Genomic DNA, 24,236 nt, shown 5'->3' with positions numbered 1-24,236 from the left:
GTACCAATTGCAGCCGAGCCCCTTTCTCCGCGCCAGGCCCGTATTGTTGGAGCGGCCCACTAAAAGCCCGCCCCGGCCCCGAGCCGCCAGAGGCGCCCGCTCGGGTTCAGCCCTGCGCCTCGGCAGCCCGCCGGCTCCCAGTCCGGCTCCCCGGGCGCTGCAGGTGACCCGGCGGCGCATTCCAGCACTCTCTGCCGCCCAGGCCACCGCCGCCACCGCCACCGCAGGCGCCCCGGCCGCGACTCAGCCACAGGAAAGCGGAGAGCGCCCGAGCCGGTGCGTGCGCGGGGCTGGGCGGGGGCGGGGGACCCACGAATCCAGCAACCCGGACCCCGGGCTCGGAAACGCGACCCGGCCTGGGGGTCCTGCCTTCCGGATTCCCGGAGAGTCCAGGCTGGGGGCAGGGAGAGGGGAGTCGGGGTTCCCCAGGCCTGACAGAAGAGATTCCCCCTCGACCTGGGGCGGCGCTGAGACCCAACGCGGGCCACTCTGGGGACTCCGGGCCGCGATCGAAGGAGCCACGCCAGGGGCGATGGGGATCCCCGCACAGGGTCAGGATCCGCGTGCTTGCTGATCCACCTTACCGCCAGATGGGCAGCCGCTGCTGAGCGCCTGCGAGGTGGTCCGACGTGCAGCTCCGAGATGTCCTGGTCTGGCGCTTTTTAGGAGCGAAGCGGAACCCCGCAGGAGACCAGGGCCCTGAACTCAGGGGCTTCGCCACTGATTGTCCAAACGCAATTCTTGTACGAGTCTGCGGCCAACCGAGAATTGTGGCTGGACATCTGTGGCTGAGCTCCGGGCGCAACAGGGGCGGGGGCCGCAGGGACGGAGCTCAGCGCGGGCGAGACCTCTCGGGGCGGCGGCTGGCTGGCCCCAGCGCGAGGATCGCGGTCCCGGTCCGCGCGCACAGGGACGCCGGTCCCTGCCACCAGCGCCGCCATCCGCATCCTCGTCCTTCTTCCTTCTCCTCTGCGGGTGACCAGTACCGGCCGGCAGGGTCCTTCAGTCGATCGCGTCTTTTTTCCTCCTTTCAAATTTCGGCCGGAACGAAGCCTGCACGCAGCGGCGGGGCCGAACGTGGTCCGCCCTCAGCCCAAGCCGCAGGAAGTCAGGGGTGAAAGAGGCCGGCCGAATGCGTCCGCTAACTCGTTTCGCAGTTGTTCTAACTTATCACCCCAATACTCCCTACCTAAACAAAACAAATCCTCAACCAACCCCTAAATCCCAAACAAACCAACCCCTCCCGCAAGCCCTCCGGACGGACCGAGAGGCTGAGCCTCCTCCAGCCGCTGCCAGGGTCCGACGGGGGCAAGCGTCGCCAACGATGCGCTCCAGCCGGGCAATCGCCTCGGCTTTGGAAATAGAACTTGGAAAAACGAATCCTTTTCATTAAAGAAAAATCTTCGGAGATAGCGGGGTTTTATTTGTTTATTTCCTCAAAAGCAGGGATCAGGAGTTGCTTGGGAGAGGGGTGGTTGGGAGCTGCTGGGGGCTGAGCCCAGGTCACTTGTCCCCTGACCCCTTTCCAGCCTGGGGCTAAAAATGACCTGAAATCGTCTGGAGTGCCTTGGCCATGGCCAATTTCAACCACAGTGCTTGCACCCCCATGTGCCAAGAAACCCGGTTTTCCCAGCACCTCCTCCTGCCCTACTCTTCAGCATTACTTGGGGTGTGGTGGGAGAAGGGATATCCCACATCAGGCCTCCCACTCTTTGCAGCCAGAGAAACGGATCCTAGCGCCCAGTTTCCAGGACCTGCAATCTGGGGTGTTCCAATCAGGTGCACTGATGGGCTGCTCCTGCAGCTCAGTGGGGTGGAGACAGGGAGGGACCTCCAGGTTACAAGAATGGGACAGGCTGACCTTCTGAAAGTGCAGCTATAGGGGCTGTTCCAAGTCTCCTGCTTTGTTCCCTAACATGGAGACCCTGACCTCAGGAACTAGTGAGGGTTGGTCACACAGCCTTTCTGGCCAGCACTCAGACCCCAACACTAGCCTTAATTTTGCACCCAGACCAGCTCCTCCCCATAGTCCCAACACGGCCGCTCCCACTCCACACAAGCCCAGAGGGCTTCTACCTGTAGTAGTGCTGGAGAAAAGCCCACCAGCCGGCAGGTCATCCATCCCCTAAAGAATGATGTATACACCCCGTTCCCCAACACTGCTGGGACAACCTTTTGCCACTTTCATCTCCACAGGGTGAGAGGTGAGAAATTCCACTTTAAATTACTGACATAGAATGAAAAGCAACATTTTGGGTGGGATGACGCTTTTGGTGGGATGTTAGCACCCTAATTCTTTTTGGGGGTCTCCCTCCAGCAAACAAAGCTCTTTTCTCCAGGTCATGGGAAGGAAAGACCACAGAAAGGGGGCTCAGCAGTCTTATCTATGCCACCCCCATTCTGGGTTCTGAGGCTGCTGGCTGCAGCTGGTGGGACAAAGCCTTGGACAGACGGGTGGGGATGCGTCCTGGGACGCAGACTGGTCAGCACAGACTGACTCTGACACCCCCTTCTCCAGATGGCTCTATTAGACTACCCCGTCTCAGATTGTCTGAGTGTTCACCCCCACCCCTCTTTTGGGTGAAGGGTGAAGGGTAGCTCTGAGGCCCTAGGCTGAGGATGGAGAGGCTGTATCACAGACCATGGCTGGGGGGATATGAGGTGCCACCTGTTTCCAAGGATGAAGCTCCAAGCAAGGCTAGTAAACAACCTAGTCTTTTATTTGCACAAGGCCGGCTGTTGCAAGCACTGAGGCCCCAAGACTTCCAGAAGGGAAGGGGAGGGGGAGCAAACCACTCTGCCTACCAGGTGCTGCCTGCCCCATCCTGCTTCCTGCAGGAGGTGGGAAGGGAGAGAAAATGGACATCTACACCATCAGGTATCTCCCCAGTTTTCAGCCACTATAAATATTCAGTTGTAGAGGAGGAAACTGAGGCACACAGATCCCCCCCAGGCTTCTACTTGCTAGTCCAAGGTTTAACTTACCCCCTCCCCTCATCTTTACCCCCAGCAGAATGAGCTGTAAGCAGCCTGGGGAGGGTCTCAGGAGCCCATCTGGTGGCCTGTGGAGGGGGGCAGGCCAGCCAGGGTCAAGGGCTAGGGGTGGGGGGAGCAGAAGGAGGGGTGTGACTGGAGGAGCAGCTGCTGGCTGGGGGGAGTCAGCACTGAATAGGGGACCCCAGCTGGGGTTCCATACTGATAGCAGTGGGGGACAGGCAGAGCCCTCAGCTGTCCAGACAGGGAAATTGAGGCTGAGAAGCCTCCAATCTTTGAGTAGGGAGGGGCCTTCCTTCAGCTACTCAGGTCCATTCATCTTCCCCATGAAGATGCTGGCTCTGGGGCTGGAGCACCTCGTCAGCGGCCACTCCATGTTTAGAATGAGGTACAAGGAGTGGAAGGCAGCCAGGTCACCTGGCCACAGAGCCTCCTTCCACTCTTGACAAACCAGAGGGGCACCCTCCCCCATCACAGCTGCTGGAAAAGGGAGTGCTGGGCTCTGGTGCCTGTCTGCCTTCCCCTGCTCACGTGCTTGAGAAAGGCTCATTTTTAGCACCTGGCCTCTTTTCCCTGCCTGGAGGGAGCTTGGGGGACAGAGCAGGGAAGAAGACAGGCAAGCGGGACAGGGAGACCTGGAAGCAGGGCCCAAGGGGATGTCTGATTGCTTCGTTCTCCCCTCTAAGGGTGCCCAGGCCCAGAGAAGGGCCCTCAGCCGCCGTGCAGAGTGGAGATGAAGAGGACGCTGTCCTGGTCCTGAAGCTGATAGTCCAGCTCACCCTGGTGCGGGGCAGAGGAGAGCGGGAGACCCTCAGGGCTACCTTCCCAGTTCCACCCCAAGAGTTGGGAGAGCAGAGGCTGAGGACTGGCTGCTCTGGAAGAGACAGACTGTACCAGAAAAATGGGTATCCTATACCTCAACCTGCAAATCTTCAGGATAGAGGGGTACTCCCATGTCCCCAGCTACCCATCCCTTCCTCACCTGGAGTGAGAGACTCCAGCAGCCTCAGTGTGGGGCTGGAGTGGGGTGGAGGATTACCAGCCACTCTATATGTGCCTGAGAGAGGCCCAAGGCTTTCCCACTGAAGCAGCAAGAGCAGGGGCTGGGGGAGGGATGTCACCCGAGGTACTGACCAGTAGCTCCCAGTCGGCATCGTTAATCAGCACCAGAATTCCTGGCCGCCTGTGGGAAAGATAGTGGTAAGTAGCAGGGAGTGAGAGGCAGGAGGCAGTAGCACAGAGGAAGAGAGGCTGAGAGCTTTGGGCTGCAGGAGAGTGTGCTGGGGAGCCGTCCTCCTGGGGTCTGGCTAAAGATCTCCCAGGAAGGGGAGGCTGGTCTGAGTGTGAAGGAAACCAGGTCAGACAGTCATGCATGGTCTTTGTAGCCAGATGGAAAACGGGTGCAAACGCCAGCCAGCACCACCACTCAGACCGCGGGCAGGTCATTTTGTTTCTGAGTATCAGGTTCCCCATCTGAAAATGGGATAAGTGATAGTGTCTGTCCCACAAGGCCTATACGAAAACGAAATCAGCTGATATGTGTGGAGTTCTCGCCACACTGTCACGGTAATCATTAGTGGGACTTTTCCAGGGGTCTAACCTTCCTCTCGTTAGCCCTGGAAAAGAACTTCGGCTTTTTTTAGGCCTCTGCATGCCCATCCTGGAGAGGAGGCTGTTTTGCCTCTTCCGAATCAGTTGCCACATGGCAATGTTCATGTGCAGTCCTGCCTGGCATAAGGCAGCGTAGGTCAACATTTGTCAGGCAACTTAGCCTGGCTCCCACTGGTAGGTAATGGCCCAAGGAGTGCTGCTGGCCTTAGAGGTGGCCTCCAGGACCACTGGACTATGACCTGAAGGAGGGCTGATCCCCTAGGACCTCACAGTGACCTGTGCTTCGAGGCAAATACACAAGCCTCACAACTGCACCGGCCACCTTTCACAAGGGGGACTGGCCTTGTTTTAGAAGTAACTTCTAGGCAACTGGAACCTGGTCCTTTCCAAGGAGACTGCTCTGGGCGCCTATGGGGTGTCCCCAGTGAGTGTGTGCATGTGCATGGGTGTGTGCATGCACAGAGTCAATGACTCCTTGGAATTCTAGACCTGTGCTGCACCGTATGGTAATCTACTAGCCACGTGTGGCTATTTAAATACGATGAAATAAAATAGAATATTTAGCTCTTCAGTTGTACTAGCTACATTTTTTCCTCAGCACTTTCTGTGTAGAGAGTAACTGAGGCCCAGAGAAGTGAAGTAAGTCGTCTAAGGTCCCACAGCAAGTCTGTGGCAACCAGAGGGCAGAATCCAAGTTTTCTGAGAAATTCACCAGGCTCCTTTCATCTGGGATTTTAAAAATCCTCAAGAGTTTGGTTTTAGTAACAAGAAAACTGAAAATAGATCTCAGACTATTTTCTGGAGGAGTCGGGGAGGAGGAAGGGGAGAACCAGATTCAGAGAAAGCCAGGACTGAACCTGAGGGTGGGGGCTCAGATATCCGTCCCTCCCTCCACCCCCTTCAGGGAAGGGAGGAATGGGACTCACACGCTGTCTCCCTGGATGAATAACTCTGGCCGCTCTTTTAGCAAATTCTTCTTGATCCAGATGAGCAGGTTCCGGATGTCCCCTGGAGAGGAATGCACAGTACAAACTCTTGTCAAACTCAAATGACACCTGTCCCCCCAGAGCCTTGCCTGGCCCAGAAGGCAATACACATGGGGTTTAGAGGGCTTCCTTTAGACCAGGCTAAAAGATGGCCCATGAACGCGTACATTCCAAAGGTGAGGAAACAGGTTAGGACAGGCCAGTGACTTGCCAGGTGGATCTTCAGAGACAGCTGCACATGGCACTGCTGAAGTCCTGGAGAAGAGGCAATGGGATTTACCTACAGTGGAGGGATTCAAGGCAGATGGTGGGAGGACTGTTGCATCTAAAGGGTTATGAGACAAGCCCCTAACCACAAGTCCTGGAAGCCAGTCTCCAACTGCCATGGCTGGACTTCTGAGAGGACTCTGAAGAGGCCCCGCCACCTTTATCTCTCCAGCCAGTCCCAGATGGGAAGGATTCGGCTTTGCTCTTAGAGGGGTCTGCATATATTTCCCTTTGTGAGGGGGAAAAAAACAATTGCTAAGCTGATAACATCAGTTAATTTCCTCTGGCAGAGAGAGAGAAGGATCATTCACCAGCCAGGGATGCTAACAAATCCCTGCTCTACTCCCCTGCCACCACCCCACGCTTCCAGAGCCCTCCAGGCCAGTGGTGGCCAGAGATTCGGGTGACAGGGCCTCTCCTGCTCAGCTAACACTGAGATCTGCCTCCTTGTGGTTCTAGGAGAGCCACCAGTCTCTCTGTATGTCATGCAGAGGCTCAGAGTCACCTGTCTCCAGGGTCACCTCTCCTTTCCTAGGGGCAGCAGTATCGAGCCACAGCACACAGGAATGTGGTTCTATAAACGCCTCGAAGCCTATGGTCCTCAACTGTCTGCCCCTGAAACAGGGCCATTCTCCTGAGGCTGCGGAGTTCCTTCTCATTCCCTCAGATGACTTGAGGATAAAGGTCCTAGGGAGACAACTTGCTTCTGGGAAGCCAGCAGAGGTGTTGGGGTTAACCACCCCCATCCTGAGTCAGTATCCACAGGGGTCTGCTGTCCTGGACTAATGCCTGAGACAAAGCTCAGGGCTAAGCTGGAGAAGGCCCAGGTGGGGCCTTGGTTTTCCTGCCTGGAGTCGAGTCCTGGAGTGCAGGCAAGGGAGAGGCTGCTAGGACTCAGGGAGACTTTGCTTTGCCCCGTCCGGGACCACAGCATGGCACACACACAGCCCCAGCCTTGGGCAGGGAGTTAAGGCACACTGGCTGGCACGCGTGCCACCCTCGCTCTGACAGGCCTGCAGCCTGGATGGTCTACTTTGCTCAGTGCCAACTTGCCTGGATCGTATGCCAGCAGAGCACAGGGCCACGGGCAAAGTGTCCATGGACTGAGACTGCCACCTTCCCATTTTAATGTCTCCTTTTAAACAAAGCAGATCGGAGTCTTCATGGTCCCTGGAGCAGGCATGGGATGGGGAGAATGCTGCCTCCAACTAGCTGCAGCCACTCAGACTCCTGGCTGGGTTCCTCCCTGAGGTCTGGGTTTCAGAGGTTTCCCCTTGGCTCTGAATCCCCTTGGCCTCCATCTTGGCACTGTCTGGTGGGCCGCCAACCCATACATCTTGTGGCCGCTCGATAGAGCCACCGGGGTCTGACGCATCCATCAGCCAGCCCTGGCGGGCGGGGGTGTGTCTGTGTGTGTGGAGGCGGCGAGAGGGTCTAGGCAGTGCCTGGCCTGCATGGAACCCGGACTCAATTAGGAGACAGTCCTGGCTCCCTCCAAAGGGAAGGTGCTTCTGCTCTAGTCTGGATAGGCCTGGGGGTGGGGGAAGGGCTAGTGGTCATGGTGGGGTCATCCGAACGATGGCACCAGCATGGAGTCCCAGAGGGATGAGCTGGGGGATGAGTCTGCTGCCCGGTGCTGGCTCATTTATCATGATGCTCCTATTTGCTGAGGTCACTCCCTCCCTCTTCTGCCCACCCCCCACCCAGGCCTGCCCACATTTTTGATAGCCTGTTACCATGGTGAGGCTACCGCATCACCACCCGTATTGTTCCCCCATGCCTGGATTTGGGGGTGGGGAGAGGGGGAACTCATGGCTCCCTTCGCAGGATGCAAGGGCCACTCGGCCTGGCCTGAAACACACCCCCAGGGACATCTTGCTAGGCTTGCTGAGGCACAGACAATATGCAAATAGCCTCCAAGCCAGATGGTCGGCTTCCAAAGGCGCCCAGGGGAGGAGGAAGGGTTAAGCAGAGTCAGGGGCTGGTGGCTTGGGGATGGATGGCTCTGGGATAGATGGGGGCTGGAGACTCTCACTTTCACCTTCCCACTCTGTGTCCTCTTGTCTTCCTTCCCCTACTAGGGGCAGTCTCCCTCCTAGAATCCCATGTGATCACTCAGGAGACAAATATTTATTGAGCAGCTATTATGTGCAAGGTGCTAGGGAGATGGTAGTGGGCAAGAGGGACACAGAGCTCCCTACCCTCATGGAGCTAGAGGCCAGCAGGAGAGACACACCATACTTAATTAGTTGTGACAAATGCTATCTCCTTCATCTGGGATCAGGAAAGGCCTGGCTGAGGATGTTAAACAGTGAAGCTCAGGTCTGAAGGATGAGTGGCGTGGGAAGCATTCTGGGCAGAAGGATAACACATGGGAAGGCTGGGGCAGGATGGCATGGGCAGGTTGAAGGTAGAACGGAGAAGCTAAGAAGCTCAGCAGGAGATGAGGCCAGGCCTTGAGAACAGGCCTGCTCTCGTAGGGGCCTCTCCCTCCTAGTGAACCTCAGCTGTATCTCCTAGGTATGTGCTTCCTGGGAACCAGGACCCACTGCCCAGGCCTGTGCTTCCACGTGTCTCTGACGTGACACTCGAATCACAATCCGACTCAAACGTATGGCACTACCATTACCATGACTTGAGTGGACAACTGGGGAGGTAGGGAGGGAAGGAGGGAGGAAGAGATTAAAACCATGGACCTTGAAGTCAGACGGGCCTGGGTTTGAGCTAGACTCCATCACTTCCTAGTTCTATGACCTTGGGTAAGGAATTCTTGGAGCCTCAGATTCCTTTTTTGTAAAATGGCCTCAGCTTCCTTTTTTTGTAAAATGGGGATGTTAACATTGTCTCATAGGGTCATTGTGGGGGATAAAATAAGACAATATATACAAATCTCTCAGCACTGTAACCTGCATATCAATGCCGTAATTACTCCAGGATCCAGAGGAAGAACCTATACCCCTCGCACTCTCTGGGTTTCTGCACACTCTGCCCAGTGGTCTGGCACCCCAGCTTTAGAGGGCAGGGCAGAACCAACCATGAATCAGACAGTGCTGGGACTGGCTGGGGTTTTCTGTGGCATCCAGTATCTTCCCATCAGAAGCTGGAAAGGGAATAAGGGAACGGGAAGAGTAGTGAGGGGTCCTAGATACTGACCTTCCTTCTATTTTAGATGTTTGAACCCACAAGATGTTGGGGTTGGCTAATGCTCCCAGGACAACCCAGGTGGAAGGAATGACACTCTTTGAGGCTAGAGGTGCTGGCAGCCAGGCTGCCCCTGGGCACACGGCACCAGAGGAGGGAGACGGACACCTAACACAAGGTTTCCAGTGCAGGATGCTTTGGCACCTGGCCTGCCCATCGGGGACAGGGCAGGTGATGAGAGCTGCTGCTCTATGATGGAGTGGTTGAGTTCTGAGTCTACAGCCAGAGGACCTGCGCTGTGTGCTCAATGGCCTTGGCTGGGAAATCACTTCACCCTGCTGCCTGGGTGTCATCCTCTGACAAGCAGGGATAATAATCCAAATACCAAGAGCTGCTGAGGATTACGTAAGGCACAACGCCCATGGCAGGCCTGGCAGTGTCACACACACAGGACACGCTCAACAGAAGGCTGCTCTGAGCTGTAAGCCCACAGTGACTTCAGATTCCTCATCCTCTGGGCTCCAGTACCTTCTAAAGGCTGCTGCCAAAGGGAGGATACCCGTTGTGGAGAGCACCGACGCAAGCTCCACCAGAATCCCTCGCCCCAGTGGACTTGTCCTACTCTGGGGGACACTGCCCACTGTGGGAGATCCCCAAAAGGTGTCAGCCTCAGCCTCGCGGGACTGAAAGGGAACAACCTCAAAGTCGTATCTGATACTGACCCTCATCCAGCCTCTCTTTGAACACCTCCAGGGACAGGAGGTCAGCTCCTCTGTGCAGCGGCTCTGATTGTTAAGAGCTTCTTTTCTCCCAAGTAGAAATCTGTCTTCCTGTCATTCCCACCCACTGGGCCTGAATGGTTCACGGGGACCATGCCAACAAATGTACCCCCTCTTCCCCAGGATGGCCCTTCAGATATGGAAGAAAGGATCCCCTAAGTCTTCTCTTCCACAGGTTAAACCGCCTCTGTCCCCACCAAGTCCACCAGGCTCCAAGACGAGCTCTTCGGGGAGCCCACCCCAGGCCTCAGTTGAAAAGGGAAAAGAAAGAGCTGGCAAGGGGGGAGTAACAGAGGAGAGGGGGTGGAGGGAACATCAGAGGGGCCATTTACAAGTGAATGGGGGTAAGAATGGAGCAGTTTGTGGGCTAAACTGGCCGCAGAAGGAGGTTTACAGATGTGCGAGGGGACCTCCTCATTGTTTAATTAAGCAGAAAGTGGATCTTTTCAAAAGCAATTTTGCACAGGGACTGGGAGGGGTGTGGGGAGGAGGGAGGTGGAGAGGGGATCAGCAAACAGGCCCTGAGAGCAGAGAAAGGAACAGCTGGCCCCAGAGAGGCTGTGAAATGCATGCTAAGCAGTTTAAAGCACCCAGGAGCTCCTGCAGCTCCTGCCCTCCCTCACCAGCCACCCTTTAACGCAAGTGGAACAGGCGGAGGGGGCACAATGGCAGGGCAGGGGAAGGAAGACAGGCAGGGAAAGGTGAGGCGGCCAAGTCTACTGTTGGGGCCTGGGCAGGGGGCCTTGGGTCAAAGGGATGCTTGAGTCACAGAGACCAACTTCAGCAGCCGCAATACCCTAAGTTGGTGGGTGCCTGGCTGGCCCGTTTCAGGAAGATGGCTATTAAGACATGCCTCCTCTCACATAGCTTCCTACTGGGTCAGCACACTCTGCTTCACAGAATTGTGTATACTTGGATCTTGAAGAAACTTTTCTTATAGATGTCAAAGAGACAACCAGCTCAGTAATGTACAAAACGAGCCCGACTTCCCATCTAACATATGGGGAAGAAAGAGGCTGGCAGGCATAAGTGATGAGCAACTGCGCGGTCCAGGCTTCCTCTCTCCCAGTCTCACTCCCTCAGGCCTTTTGCTCATCATTTCTCCCAAACTGACTGGGTTGGAAGCTCTCCCCTGGCCTAGGAGCCACGAGTTCCCTTGTTTGTGAGGCTTGTCACATTCCAAAATCTTACGGCTGCTATTATTTCTGCTGGAACCTCCAAGACTCGCTTGGCCAAGTGGCAGCCCCTAGGCTGGGAAGGCTGCCAGATGACATATCTGGGCACAGACTTGGGGGAAGGGTAAGCCTCTCCTAGCAGCACCAGGCCCCTGACCCCCAGCTGGGCTCACATGTGCCAGGGTGAGGCCTGGCAGCTGCTAACCAGCTCTGTTGGTGACCTAGGTCACCAACCTAGGTTACCCTGGGTGTGCTGTGTGACCCATGCCTCTGGGCACAACAGGAACCAGGTGTAGGGACTCACAGCCAAGGGACCAAAGACTAAGTGGGCCACTGTGCCTTCCCTCCCACTCCCCTCCTTTCCTCCCAGAGTGGGGATAGGCCCCTGCCTGTTTCCTGAACAGTGCCTGGAAGATGAGGGATAAAAAAATCTGAGTCCCAGCCCAGCCTTCCTACTTGGGTAACTCTGGACAGGCCTCAGGTCCCTTCTTCCTTCTTTTTTAGGGGTCTCTTTTATCTCTTGAGGTTATCATGAAAGTTGAAATAAGTAGCTGTTGAACTCATGAATAAATTAAGGAAAGTGTAAAAATTGGAAAATATAAGATGTTAGAGTGGGGCCGGGCGCAATGGCTCACGCCTGTAATCCCAGCGCTTTGGGAGGCTGAGACAGGCAGATCAAGAGGTCAGGAGATAGAGACCATCCTGGCTAACATGGTGAAACCCCGTCTCTACTAAAAATACAAAAAAGTTAGCCAGGTGTGGGGGCAGGCACCTGTAGTCCCAGCTACTTAGGAGGCGGAGGCAGGAGAATGGCGTGAATCCAGGAGGTGGAGCTTACAGTGAGCCAAGGTCATGTCACTGCACTCCAGCCTGGGCAACAGAGCAAGACTCTGTCTCAAAAAAAAAAAAAAAAAAGATGTTAGAGTGATTCAGGGAGCCTCTTGGGCTAGATGGTGATGGGTTTAGTGGCAAAGTGCCAGGACTCTGAATTCAGTGGCCTGAAAGCTAGTTCTGAATCCCAGCTCTGCTATTTAAATAACTATGACTTGGGGTGAGACCCCTAACTTCTCTAAATTTTGGTTTCTACCTTTTATTTGTTTTGTTTTTTTGCTTTTGAGATGGAGTCTCGCTCTGTTGCCCAGGCTGGAGTGCAGTGGCGTGATCTCGGCTCACTGCAACCCCCACCTCCAGGGTTCAAGCGATTCTCCTGCCTCAGCCTCCCGAGTAGCTGGGACTACAGGTGCCCGCCACCACACCCAGCTAATTTTTTGTATTTTTAGTAGAGACAGGGTTTCACCATGTTGGCCAGGATGGTCTCGATCTGTTGACCTCATGATCCAACCACCTCAGCCTCCCAAAGTGCTGGGATTACAGGCGTGAGTCACCATGCCTGGTGGCCTTTTTTCTTTTTGAGATGGAGTTTTGCTTCTGTTGCCCAGGCTGCAGTGCAGTGGTGCGATCTCAACTCACTGCAACCTCCACTCCCTGGGTTCAAGCAATTCTCCTGCCTCAGCCTCCCAAGTAGCTGGGATTACAGGTGCCCGTCACCATGCCCAACTATTTTTATATTTTTAGTAGAGAAAGGGTTTCACCATGTTGGCCTGGATGGTCTTGAACTCCAGACCTCAGGTGATCCGCCTACCTTGGCTTCCCAAATTGCTGGGATTACAGGCATGAGCCACCGCACTCAGCCTTGGTATGTTACCTTCTTTTTTTTTTTTTTTTTTTTTTGAGACGAGTCTGGCTCTGTCGCCCAGGCTGGAGTGCGGTGGCCAGATCTCAGCTCACTGCAAGCTCCGCCTCCCAGGTTCACGCCATTCTCCTGCCTCCACCTCCCAAGTAGCTGGGACTACAGGCGCCCGCCTCGTCGCCCGGCTAGTTTTTTGTATTCTTTAGTAGAGACGGGTTTCACCGTTTAGCCAGGATGGTCTCGATCTCCTGACCTCGTGATCCGCCCGTCTCGGCCTCCCAAAGTGCTGGGATTACAGGCTTGAGCCACCGCGCCCGGCAATGTTACCTTCTTAAAGAGACCTCTGGTGACCACCTATTAGTCCCATCCAAGTACTCTTTTGTTCTCCTCATGCCAATTACTAAAAGTTGTAATGATGCAGTTATACATTCATTTGTTTACTTGTTTATTCCCTGGCTCCATTCCCATTACATTGCTAACTCTATAAGGGCAAGGACCATATCTATTTTGCTCACTAATGAATATCCAGTAACTTAGTACAGTGATCGCACAAAGAGGGCACTAGACATAGATTTGCCAGCTACATCAAAGAATAAAGTACTTTTTTTTTTTGAGATGGAGTCTCGCTCTGTCGTCCAGGCTGGAGTGCAGTGGCCGGATCTCAGCTCACTGCAAGCTCTGCCTTCCGGGTTTACGCCATTCTCCTGCCTCAGCCTCCCGAGTAGCTGGGACTACAGGTGCCCGCCACCTCGCCCGGCTAGTTTTTTGTATTTTTTTTAGTAGAGACGGGGTTTCACTGGGGGTTTCACCGTGTTAGCCAGCATGGTCTCAATCTTCTGACCTCGTGATCCGCCCGTCTCGGCCTCCCAAAGAGCTGGGATTACAGGCTTGAGCCATCACGCCCGGCCATAAAGTACTTTCTTATTTTGAGAAAGGGTCTAGCCGGGCGCGGTGGCTCAAGCCTGTAATCCCAGCACTTTGGGAGGCCGAGACGAGCGGATCACGAGGTCAGCAGATCGAGACCATCCTGGCTAACACAGTGAAACCTCGTCTCTACTAAAAAAATACAAAAAACTAGCCGGGCGAGATGGCGGGCGCCTGTAGTCCCAGCTACTCAGGAGGCTGAGGCAGGAGAATGGCGTGAACCCGGAAAGCGGAGCTTGCAGTGAGCTGAGATCCGGCCACTGCACTCCAGCCCGGGCAACAGAGCGAGACTCCACCTCAAAAAAAAAAAAAAAAAAAAGAGAAAGGGTCTGACAGCCTCAGGTCTGTTGCCCAGGCTGGAGTGCAGTGGCACGCTACTAGCTCACTGCAACCTCCACATCCTGGGCTCGAGCCATCCTCTGACCTCAGCCTCCCAAATAGCTGGGACTACTGGGACGCACCACCATACACTCAGCTAATTTTCATATTTTTTGTAGAGACGGGGTTTCACCATGTTGCCCAGGCTGGTCTCAAACTCCTGGGCTCAAGCAACTCACCTGTCTTGGCTTCCCAAAGTGCTGGCCACTGTGCCCAGACAAATAAAGTATTTTCTACTGTACCTGACAATGCTGAGTACTCAGTCAATGAATGAGTGAAATGGGGCTTGAATTATGAGAATCTGTGGGCCAGGCAGTGGTTCATGCCTGTAATCCCAACACTTTTGGAGGTTATGGTGGGCGGGTCACTTGAGGTCAGGAGTTAGAGACCAGCCGGGCCAACATGGTGAAACCCTGTCTCTACTAAAACTTACAAAAATTGGCCAGGCATGGTGGCACGTGCCTGTAGTCCCAGCACTTTGGGAGGCTGAGGCGGGCAGATCACGAGGTCAGGAGATCGAGACTATCCTGGCCAACATGGTGAAACCCTGTCTCTACTAAAATACAAAAAACTAGCTGGGCGTGGTGGCGTGCGCCTGTAGTCTCAGCTACTCGGGAGGCTGAGGCAGGGAAATCGCTTGAACCCAGGAGGCGGAGGCTGCAGTGAGCTGAGATCACACCACTGCACTCCAGCCTGGTGACAGAGCAAGACTCTGTCTCAAAAAACAAAAAAAGCATACAAAAATTAGCCAGGTGTGGTGGTGCCTGCCTGTAATCCCAGCTACTTGGGAGGCTGAGGTGGGAGAATCGCTTGAAACCAGGAGGTGGGGGTTGCAGTGTGCCGAGATTCCACTACGGCACTTCAGCCTGGGAGACAGAGTGAGACTCCATTTCAAAAAAAAAAAAAAAGAAAATTTGTGGGTTTTCATGTCAGACAAAATCCAGAGGAAATAAATAATAACTTGTGATATTTTAATAAACTTCCAGGCAAGGTCTTTGAGACTGAATCTTTGAGAAGCCTCTTCTGAGAGCACTGTGTGCCCTCCCAAGGCTGCATGGCCATCTGTCAAACTAAGAAATAGTCACCTTTAGCACCCCATGTCTTCCTTGACCAGGGACACACAATCCTGACACTAAACCCCAGCCACATACCCCCTCCCAGCTCAATGTGGGCAGTGCCCTGCTCCTTAATAAGTGTCCCCCAGCCTCCAAGTGTGGCAGACAGACCCCACCCTGTGCCACTGCTCTCCAACCTGAGGGAGGGACAGAAAGGTGTGACAGCCAGTGAATCTGAGCAATAATAATTGATCACTGGCAGATGTGTGTCCAGTTCCAGAAAAATCCTGCCAAATCTCACTTGGCCATTTTCTGTTTTTCTCCCCATACATATTCTGATTTTTTTTTTTTTTTGAGACAGGGTCTCACTCTGGCACCCAGGCTGAAGAACAGTGGTGTGATCATAGCTCACCGTAGTCTCGATCTCCTGGGCTCAAGCAATCCTTCAGCCTCAGCCTCTAAAACAGCTAGGAACATAGGTGCATGCCACTATGCCTGGCTAATTTTTTTCTGTAGAGACCAGGTTTTGCCATGTTACTCAGGCTGGTCTCAAACTCCTGGGCTCAGGTAATCCTCCTACCTCAGCCTCCCAAAGTGTTGGGATTACAGGCGTGAGCCACTGCACCCGGCCTATTTTCTTCTTTTTCTTTTTTTTTTTTGAGATGGAGTTTTGCTCTTGTTGCCCAGGCTGGAGTGCAGTGACATGATCTCGGTTCACTGCAACCTCCACCTCCCAGGTTCAAGTAATTCTCCTGCCTCAGTCTCCCAAGTGGCTAGGATTACAGATGCCTGCCATTGCGCCAGCTAATTTTTGTACTTTTAGTAGAGACAGGGTTTCATCATGTTGCTCAGGCTGGTCTCAAACTCCTGACCTCATGATTCGCCTGCCTCGGCCTCCCAAAGTGCTGGGATTAGAGGTGTGAGCCACCATGCCCGGCCTGACTTGACCATTTTCTACCACCCACCTCCAGGAACCTCATTTCCTGTCTCTTAATATAAATGATGCCTTCTTCTCCCCAGAAGTATCTCAGTCATAGGTGGAAACTGGAATCCCATCCCTGAGCCCTTGCTAGAATCCACTGAGAAGGTTACAAAAGATCTGAACACCTGCCGTATCTCGTCCGCAGCCCCTAGGCTATCCTGACAGTTACCCAGCCAAAGATCTGCAAGTTAATTCTTTAAAACCTCCCAATTAAAGGCAGGGACTGTTTTTTTTTTTTTTTTTTTTTGTTTTTTTTTTTTTTTTTTGTGACAGAGTCTTGCTCTGCCACCCAGGCTGGAGTGCAGTGGCACGATCTCGGCTCATTGAAACCTCTGCCTCCCAGGTTTAAGCAATTCTCCTGCCCCAGCCCCCTGAGTAGCTGGGATTACAAGCGTGCACCGCTATGCCTGGCTAATTTTTTGTATTTCTAGTACAGATGTGGTTTCGCCATGTGGGCCAGACTGGTCTCGAACTCCTGGTCTCAAATGATCCGCCCACCTTAGCCCCCCAAAGTGCTGGGATTACTGAGCCTCCACGCCTGGCCTGGGACTGGCTTTTGTTCAGGTCTGTCTCCACAATGATGAGCACATGGTCTGCTGCATAGGAGGTGCTCAGTGTATATTTGTTCAAGAAAGATTAACAAGCATTTGTTTTTTTTTGTTTGTTTGTTTTTGAGATGGAGTCTTGCTTTGTTGTCCAGGCTAGAGTACAGTGGCATGATCTTGGCTCACTGCAACCTCCACCTCCCGGGTTCCAGTTCAAGTAATTCTCCTGCCTCAGCCTCCTGAGTAGCTAGGATTACATGCACACACCACCACGCCCAGCTAATTTTTGTATTTTTAATAGAGACAGGATTTCACCATGTTGGCCAGGCCGGTCTCGAACTCCTGACCTTGTGCTCACCGCCCACCTTGGCCTCCCAAAGTGCTGGGATTACAGGCGTGAACCACTGGGCCCGGCCGTGCAGATTCTTTTTATTCCTCTGCCTGCTAGAGAGGCAGCTTAGCACACGGGTGCAGAACACAGGCCTGAACAGGGCTGAGTGTTCCCCAAGGACCAACTCCTGTTCAACGGCCCCAAAAGAGGGGTTCAGAAAGCCAGTACTCACAGGGTTCCTCCTGTCCAGGCAAAGTGACTTGATGTTTCTTAATACCGTCAAACAGGAGCTCCGCACCACCTCTGCAAAGGAGGACCAGAGAAAAAGACAGCTAGGTGAGGTCCTGCAAATAGGAAGAGGTAGCGGAAATGGAAAACTGAGGATAGGGCTGGTAATGAAGCCCGAGAGAAGCAGAGACGAAGGTGCAGAAACACCTTGGGTGCAGTGACCAATTCTTTTTCTTCCCCTTTCTTTCTTAGAGATAGGGTCTCACTCTGTCACCTATGCTGGAACGCAGTAGTGCAATCATAGCTCACTATAACTTTGAATTCCTGGGTTCAAGAGACCTTCCTGTTCAACCTCCGAAATAGCTAGGACTACAGGTGCATGCTACCATGCCACCATATCAGGCTACTTTTTTTTTTTTTTTTTTTTTTTTTTTTGAGACGGAGTCTTGCTCTTTCGCCCGGGCTGGAGTGCAGTGGCCGGATCTCAGCTCACTGCAAGCTCCGCCTCCCGGGTTTTACGCCATTCTCCTGCCTCAGCCTCCGGAGTAGCTGGGACTACAGGTGCCCGCCACCTCGCCCGGCTAGTTTTTTGTATTTTTAATAGAGACGGGGTTTCACCGTGTTAGCCAGGATGGTCTCGATCTCTTGACCTCGTGATCCGCCCGTCTCGGCCTCCCAAAGTGCTGGGATTACAGGCTTGAGCCACCGCGCCCGGCCGATACTTTTTATATTTATATTTACATTCATATTTATATTTATATTTCACTTTGTTTAGTCTCACTCTGTTGTCCAGGCTGGAGTGCAGTGGTGTGATCTCAGCTCATAGCAACCTCCGCCTCCCAGGTTAAAGCGATTCTTGTGCCTCAGACTCCCGAGTAGCTGGAACTACAGACATGAGCTACCATGCCTGGCTAAATTTTGTATTTTTAGAGAGAGTTTCACCATGTTGGCCAGGCTGGTCTAAAACTCTTGACCTCAGGTAATTCGCCCACCTTGGCCTCTCAAAGTGCTGGGATTACAGGCGTGAGCCACTGAGCCCGGCCCATATCAGGTTAATATTTAAATTTTTTTGTAGAGATGGAATCTCGCTGTGTTACCCAGGCTGATCTCAAACTCCTGGCCTAAAGCAATCCTCCCACTTCAGCCTCCCAAAGCACTGGCATTACAGGCACAAGCCACTCTGCCCAGACCCAGTGACTAATTCCTAAATATGACTTCTAATGTGGTAAAGTAGGATATAATTTTTACTAATAATCAAGTACCGGCTAGGTGTGGTGGCTCACACCTGTAACCCGAGCACTGTGGGAGGTGAGGCGAGATGACTGCTTGAGGCCCGGAGTTTGAGATGAGCCTCAGTGAAACAGAGCCTCAGTGACATAGCAAGACCTTGTCTCTACGTTATTATTATTAATATTATTAGGCGCCCAGCAAATTATCTATTTATTTATTTTTGAGACAAGGTCTTGCTTTGTCACCCAGCATGGAGTGTAGTGGCACAATCACAGCTCACTGCAGCCTTGACCTCCTAGGCTTAAAAGCAATCCTCCCACATCAGACACCCAAGCAGCTGGGACTATAGGTACACGGCATCACACTCAGCTAATTTTATACTTTTTGTAGAGATGGGATTTCGCCATGTTGCTCAGGCTGGTCTTGAACTCCTGAGCTCAAGTAATCTCCCTGCCTTGGCCTCCCAAAGTGCTGAAATCACAAGCATGAGCCACTGTGCCTGGCCTATTTTCATTTTATTATTTTATTTTATTTTATTTTATTTACTGAGACGGTGTCTCACTCTATTGCCCAGGCTGGAGCGCAGTGGTGTGATCTTGGCTCACTGCAACCTCTGCCTCCTGGGTTTAGGCAATCCTCTGCTTCAGCTTCCAGAGTAGCTGGGATTATATGCACATGCCAGCACGCCTGGTTAATTTTTGTTTTTTTTTTTTTTCAGTGGAGACGGGGTTTTGCCATTGTGGCCAGGCTGGTCTTGAACTCCTGACCTCGTGATCCACCTGCCTCAGCCTCCCAAAGTGTTGGGATTACAGCTGTGAGCCACCGCGCCTGGCCTATTTATTTTTTGAGACAAAGTCTCACTGTCAACCCAGGCTGGTGTGCAGTAGCGTGATCTCAGCTCACTGCAAACTCAACCTCCTGGGTTCAAGCGAACCTCCCACGTCAGCCCCCAAGTAGCCGGGACCACAGGCACGTGTCACCACACCTGCCTAATTTTATTTTATTTTTTTGTAGAGACAGGGTCTCCCTATGTTGTCCAGGCTGGTCTTGAACTCCTGGACTCAAGCAATCCTCCCAAAGTGCTGGGATTAGAGTTGTGACTCATCACGCCTGGCTCTGTCTCTAATTATTAAAAAATAAAATAAAATAAAATAAAATAAAGTACCCAAATTTGCAGACTCTTGTTTTCTTGTTTTAACTCCTCTGCCTTCTAGAGAGGCAGCTTACCACACAGGTGCAGAACACAGCCTTTGGAGCTGTTGGCCCCAGTGTGAAGCCCAGGCTCCAACTCTCCCTATGTTGAGACCTTAGATGTGTGACTCAATCTTCGTTTTCCCCTGTTATTAAAATAATTTGGGGGCCAGACACAGTGGCTCACACCTGTAACCCTAGCACTTTGGGAGGCTGAGAGGGGAGGGGGGATTGCTTAAGTCCAGGAGTTCAAGAGCAGCCTGGGCAACATGGCAACACCTTGTGTCTACAAAAAATACAAAAATTAGCTGGGCATAGTGGTGCATGCCTGTAGCCCCAGCTACTTGGGAGACTGAGGTGGGAGGATCACCTGAGCCTGGGAGGTTGAGGCGCAGTTAGCCAAGGTCACGCCACTGTACTCCAGCCTGTGAGACAGAGTGAGACCCTGTCTCAAAACTAATAATAATTAAAAAATATTTTATAACAGAGATGAGGTCTCACTATATTGCCCAGGCTCGTCTTGAACTCCTGGGCTCAAGCAATCCTTCTGCCTCGGCCTCCCAAAGTGCTGGTATTATAGGCGTGAGCCACCATGCCTGGCCTTGACTCAATCTTAAGCTTCAGTCTTTCCATATGGAAAAATGTTGAGGAGCCACTGTGAGGCACTCTGGAGATCCTGTGCATCTAAGGGTTTCCTCTGGCCAGATGATGGTTTGAAATGCTCCTGCCCATGCCACCTGCTGCTGACCAGGTAGGCACATCACAGTGCTGGAGGCTGAGAGAGTCCACGGGGCCTGGCATCAACTAAGAACAACTGTTCACGTCGCCTCACCATTTATAAGATGTTCCTCATCTCATTTCATCCTCAGGGAGTCCCAGGGAAGAAGGGAGGAGGTAGATATTATTAACTCACTTTGATAGAAAAGTAGACTCAAGTCTAGAGAGGTTAAGCAACTAAATTGTCCAAGGTTAGACAGGCAGGGGCTGAACTATTATAATTTGAGTCTAACTGATTCCAGCTTAGCACCAGGAGACTGGTCAGAAAAAAAAACAGGACTTCCCAAAGGTCAGAAAGCCTCTTGAGGGGAGAGTTTGGTTCATTTCTGTGTCCCAGCACCTGGCCAAGGGAAGGCGGGGACTACAGAAGTGACTGGAGCCAAGTCCAGCAGCTGAGGCTTCTGAGACCAGCGCCAGGGCTCTTTCAGCGCCCCATGCTGCTTCTCCCTCTGGGTCTCCCTATTCCCATCTCAGACTTCTTGTGGATCTTAACTGAAAAGGCCTTACCAGACTTTTGAAGGATGCGATGTCTTCCACCCCACCACCCTTTCCCAATTTCAGGGAAGAGAGATGTCCTGAGACAGCCCACTGGGAGGCAAAGGCAAGGCAAGCATTGTCATGGGGAAAACATGGGGCGACTGTCATCCAAACAAGGTCACGCTTTGTTGATGCAGAAATGTGGAGGGGGAGAGGAGGCCCATCTGTGGCCGCGCACAGGGCCATTTCAGCTGCAAGCCCGCACAGAGCCTCCATTTATCCCCTTCCAAGAGCCTCGTTTTCTCCTGGGTGGGGGTTGGCACATGCAGCAGCTGGGGTGGGGGAGGGTGACAGGCAAGGGGCTCAGGAGTTGGGGGTCAGAGAAGAGGGATGGGAACTGAAGGCACTGGGACTCAGGCAAACAACCAAGACTGGCCAAACCTGGTGGTGCCAGGCTCAGAGGCCGAGGCTGTTTTTCCCTTTACAAGCGGATGAAGGGAGAACCAGTCTCGCTCAGAGAGTGACCTGTCACTGCTGAATTCACTGGCCCTCAAGGGAGGGGTTGGCATTTCTGCTGTCAGCACATCTGGAGTGGGGGAAGGTGCATGCCCAGCCTCAAGAGTGATTCAGGGAGGCAGACAAGGGGCCTGTTCTAGCCCAGGAGAGACCCAAGGCCAGACTCTCTTATAAGATCTGCTATTCAAACTCAACTGACATATCTCCATCTTCCTTCCACCCCCCAATTCTTGGTGGATGTGTTTGTTGATACCAGTGACAGGTACAGATATTCTCAAAACTGCCTTCACCATTTCTAATGTATCTTCATCTTTTAATCTTCTGTATATACACATACATATACATGTACATATATATTTTGTTTATTTACTTCCTCTCCACCTGCTGGGCTGCAAGCTCTGCCTAAAACAGGGCCTGGCACATAGTAGACACTCAACAAATATCTGCTAAAAGAAAGGAAATGCCCATTTCTCCCAGTTCTTCTCTGACCTCAATGACATTCCCTCCTTTTGCCAATACCTCCCCAACTTGGGAAGGAGGAAAAGGGGTGTGACGGAGAGAATTTCACATCTGGGTCTTTACAACATGGACCACAGGGACACAAAACACAACTGTACTACATACTTTGAATTCTGCGTGACCTGAGAAAACGTTCTGCTGAGAACAGTTCAGGGGGAAGACAAAGGGTGGCAGACCTGGTCACTGACAAGAAGGAAGGTGTGAGGGGCCTTCCAGAGGGTCTCTGGAGGAGCTAGTGGGGCCAAGAGGGCTATATCTGCTCAGGAGGGAGACCCTTCCAGGACTGGAGTGGGAGTGGGGCCACTAACGGACAAAAGGGAGAAAATGATGGGCGTGTTCGCCTTTGCAAATTTGCTCCAGTTCTGGATAAAGGGTGAATCATGTCTGCTAAGATACATAGGAAATGAAAGAAAGGTCAGGGCAAAAACATGCATCAGCACAAGGACAAAGAGAGAAGGAGCGTGGGTTGAGCATCATGTTGGGCATTCCTGCTTCCTGAGAAGCTGCAATTTTCATGGAACGCTGTGCTGTGATAGGAGGTGATAGAAGGTGGGTGGAGGAATGTTGTCCTGCCTTGCCAGGGGTCATTATTCCAATCTTGGAGGTAAGGGAGACTGAAGTTAGAGATGATTGGGTCAGAAAAAGGGCAACTGTGCTGGTGTGTAAGCTCCGGAGAGCAAGGGCCTGGTCTTCCTCACATGACTTCCCCACTGAGCTAGCATAGTACCTGGCAGAGATATTCTTGATAAACAAAGACCATGTCTGACACATGAGGATGAAAGGCAAGTTGTCCACAGATAAATCTTTTTTTTTTTTTTTTTTGGTAGAGATGAAGTCTCCCCATGTTGCCCAGGCTGGTCTCGAATTCTTGGGCTCAAGTAGTCCTCCTGCCTCAGCCTCCCAAAGTGCTGGGATTACAGGCATGAGCCTTCATGCCTGGCCTAGATAACTCTTAACATAGCAACCTGTGGTTTCTCTCTTTCCAGCTCTGCTGAGGCCTGTTAAGGAAGAAGGGATCCTCCTAGAATCCCAGGCTTTAGGGAGTATAGCTGGCCAAGGGTCAGGGAGGCAAAACAGTGAGGAGTCCAGACCAATACAGTTCTAATTGGATCCAAGCAGTCAGACAATATCAATTAAAATGCACTTAGTCATGAGACTTACCCCCCTTCTAAGGGGCAGAAATGCTAAACGCTGTAGGGCACGGACAGACTTCTATTTATCTTTGTATCCTCAGTGTCTGGCTTGCTGCCTGGCACATGGTAGGCACTCAATAAATGGCTGGTGAATGAACTACCCAATTACGGGAAAACATGAAAGAAACAGGAGGCATCCAATGAGAAGAAAGGCACTGGGCAGAGGTTTTAGATTCCCATTCCAGACTTTGCCTTTCACATAGACCTTGGCTTGTTTATCTACCCACACATCCACATACACACCTATTCCCTCTTTTCAACGTGATTCTGGAAAGTACACCACCCATCTTTCAAGGTGTCAGTTTCTTTGCCTTCTCTCTAAACTCTGCAGTTTCTCTCAGCTTTGAAACCATATGATAAACCTGTTTGTAGGAAGCACAAAATAGTGCCTTGAGTAGACTTCCCCTCTGCTCTGTGTTTCTTCAGTAATTGGTGTGTGTCCCAATTTCTGCATTTTTCGTCTTGTGTATACTATACTGTCCGTGTTAGTTCCTTTCAGTGTGATTTCTTATTTGTCCTCATATCGCCACCTGACTCAAGTTCTGCAGAAGGCACTCAAGTTCTGCAGAAGTTTACTGACTGTCCTGAAGGAGGCTCAGGTCTGTTTAGTATCCCCAAGTCTTGGGAAAGAAAAAGAAAAAAGTCCCGCCCTGGCCACTACATCCCACGAGAAACAAGACCTTAATAACAATGTAAAAGGGAACTGCTGCCCAAAGAATGAAATCAGTGGGTGGAGGGGTGGTCCTTCTTGGTTCTAGGAGCTCAGATGCAGATGCCAAACAGATGGGATTGGTCCGACACAAGAATGGAAAAGAAGATAGAGAGGCTGCCTGCTAACAGTCACGACCTTCGACTCCGACGGAGCACAGGGCACCGAGGGGTAAATAGAGAGCATCTCCCTCCCAATGTGCGCCTCTATTTCCCGACATGCGGCCTCATCGCTAAGGGAGACTGGCCTCTCAGACTCTCCTAGGCGGGTGGCGTAGCTCACAGCGGGTACTGGGACACCCAGTGATTCGGCCGTGTCAGGCCCCAAGGCAGAAGGAAAGGAATTCCGGGCCCGACGACTTCAATCTATCCCCATGCCGCCCCAGCTCTGTGACTCACCCGAACTCCACCTCCACTGACAAGGGCGCTGCCATGTTGAGGAAGCCGAGCTTGCAGGAAACTCCTCTCAACTTCCGGCGCGCCCGCAAATTTCCGGGCGTCTCCGGGCGCCGCGGACGGAAGAGGCGGTGCCCAGGGAC

At 52.7% G+C, this 24,236-nt stretch overlaps 1 protein-coding gene across 3 annotated transcripts; it reads right to left on the bottom strand.

Moving 5' to 3' along the window:
- Positions 1 to 2,699: 2,699 nt before the first annotated feature.
- URM1 (ubiquitin related modifier 1) lies at positions 2,700 to 24,223 on the bottom strand. Of its 3 annotated transcripts, none has more exons than XM_033192542.1 (5): positions 24,097 to 24,223; positions 17,091 to 17,161; positions 5,532 to 5,613; positions 4,129 to 4,177; positions 2,700 to 3,882 (listed from the first exon to the last, which is right to left on the bottom strand). In XM_033192542.1, the coding sequence occupies exons 1-5, from the start codon at positions 24,129 to 24,131 to the stop codon at positions 3,706 to 3,708; spliced, it is 414 nt and encodes a 137-aa protein (XP_033048433.1). In that variant the 5' UTR covers positions 24,132 to 24,223; the 3' UTR covers positions 2,700 to 3,705. The 3 variants fall into 3 exon arrangements, with proteins under 3 accessions (XP_033048433.1, XP_033048442.1, XP_033048453.1); XM_033192551.1 differs by having other exon boundaries at positions 2,700 to 3,774; positions 24,097 to 24,221; XM_033192562.1 differs by having other exon boundaries at positions 3,665 to 3,868.
- Between the last annotated feature and the right edge of the window lie 13 nt (positions 24,224 to 24,236).

The sequence above is a fragment of the Trachypithecus francoisi genome, unplaced genomic scaffold (assembly GCF_009764315.1).
Source record: "Trachypithecus francoisi isolate TF-2019V2 unplaced genomic scaffold, Tfra_2.0 Contig01585, whole genome shotgun sequence".
In the NCBI taxonomy this organism is placed as follows: domain Eukaryota; kingdom Metazoa; phylum Chordata; class Mammalia; order Primates; family Cercopithecidae; genus Trachypithecus; species Trachypithecus francoisi.
This window is presented reverse-complemented; position numbering and strand designations above follow the sequence as displayed.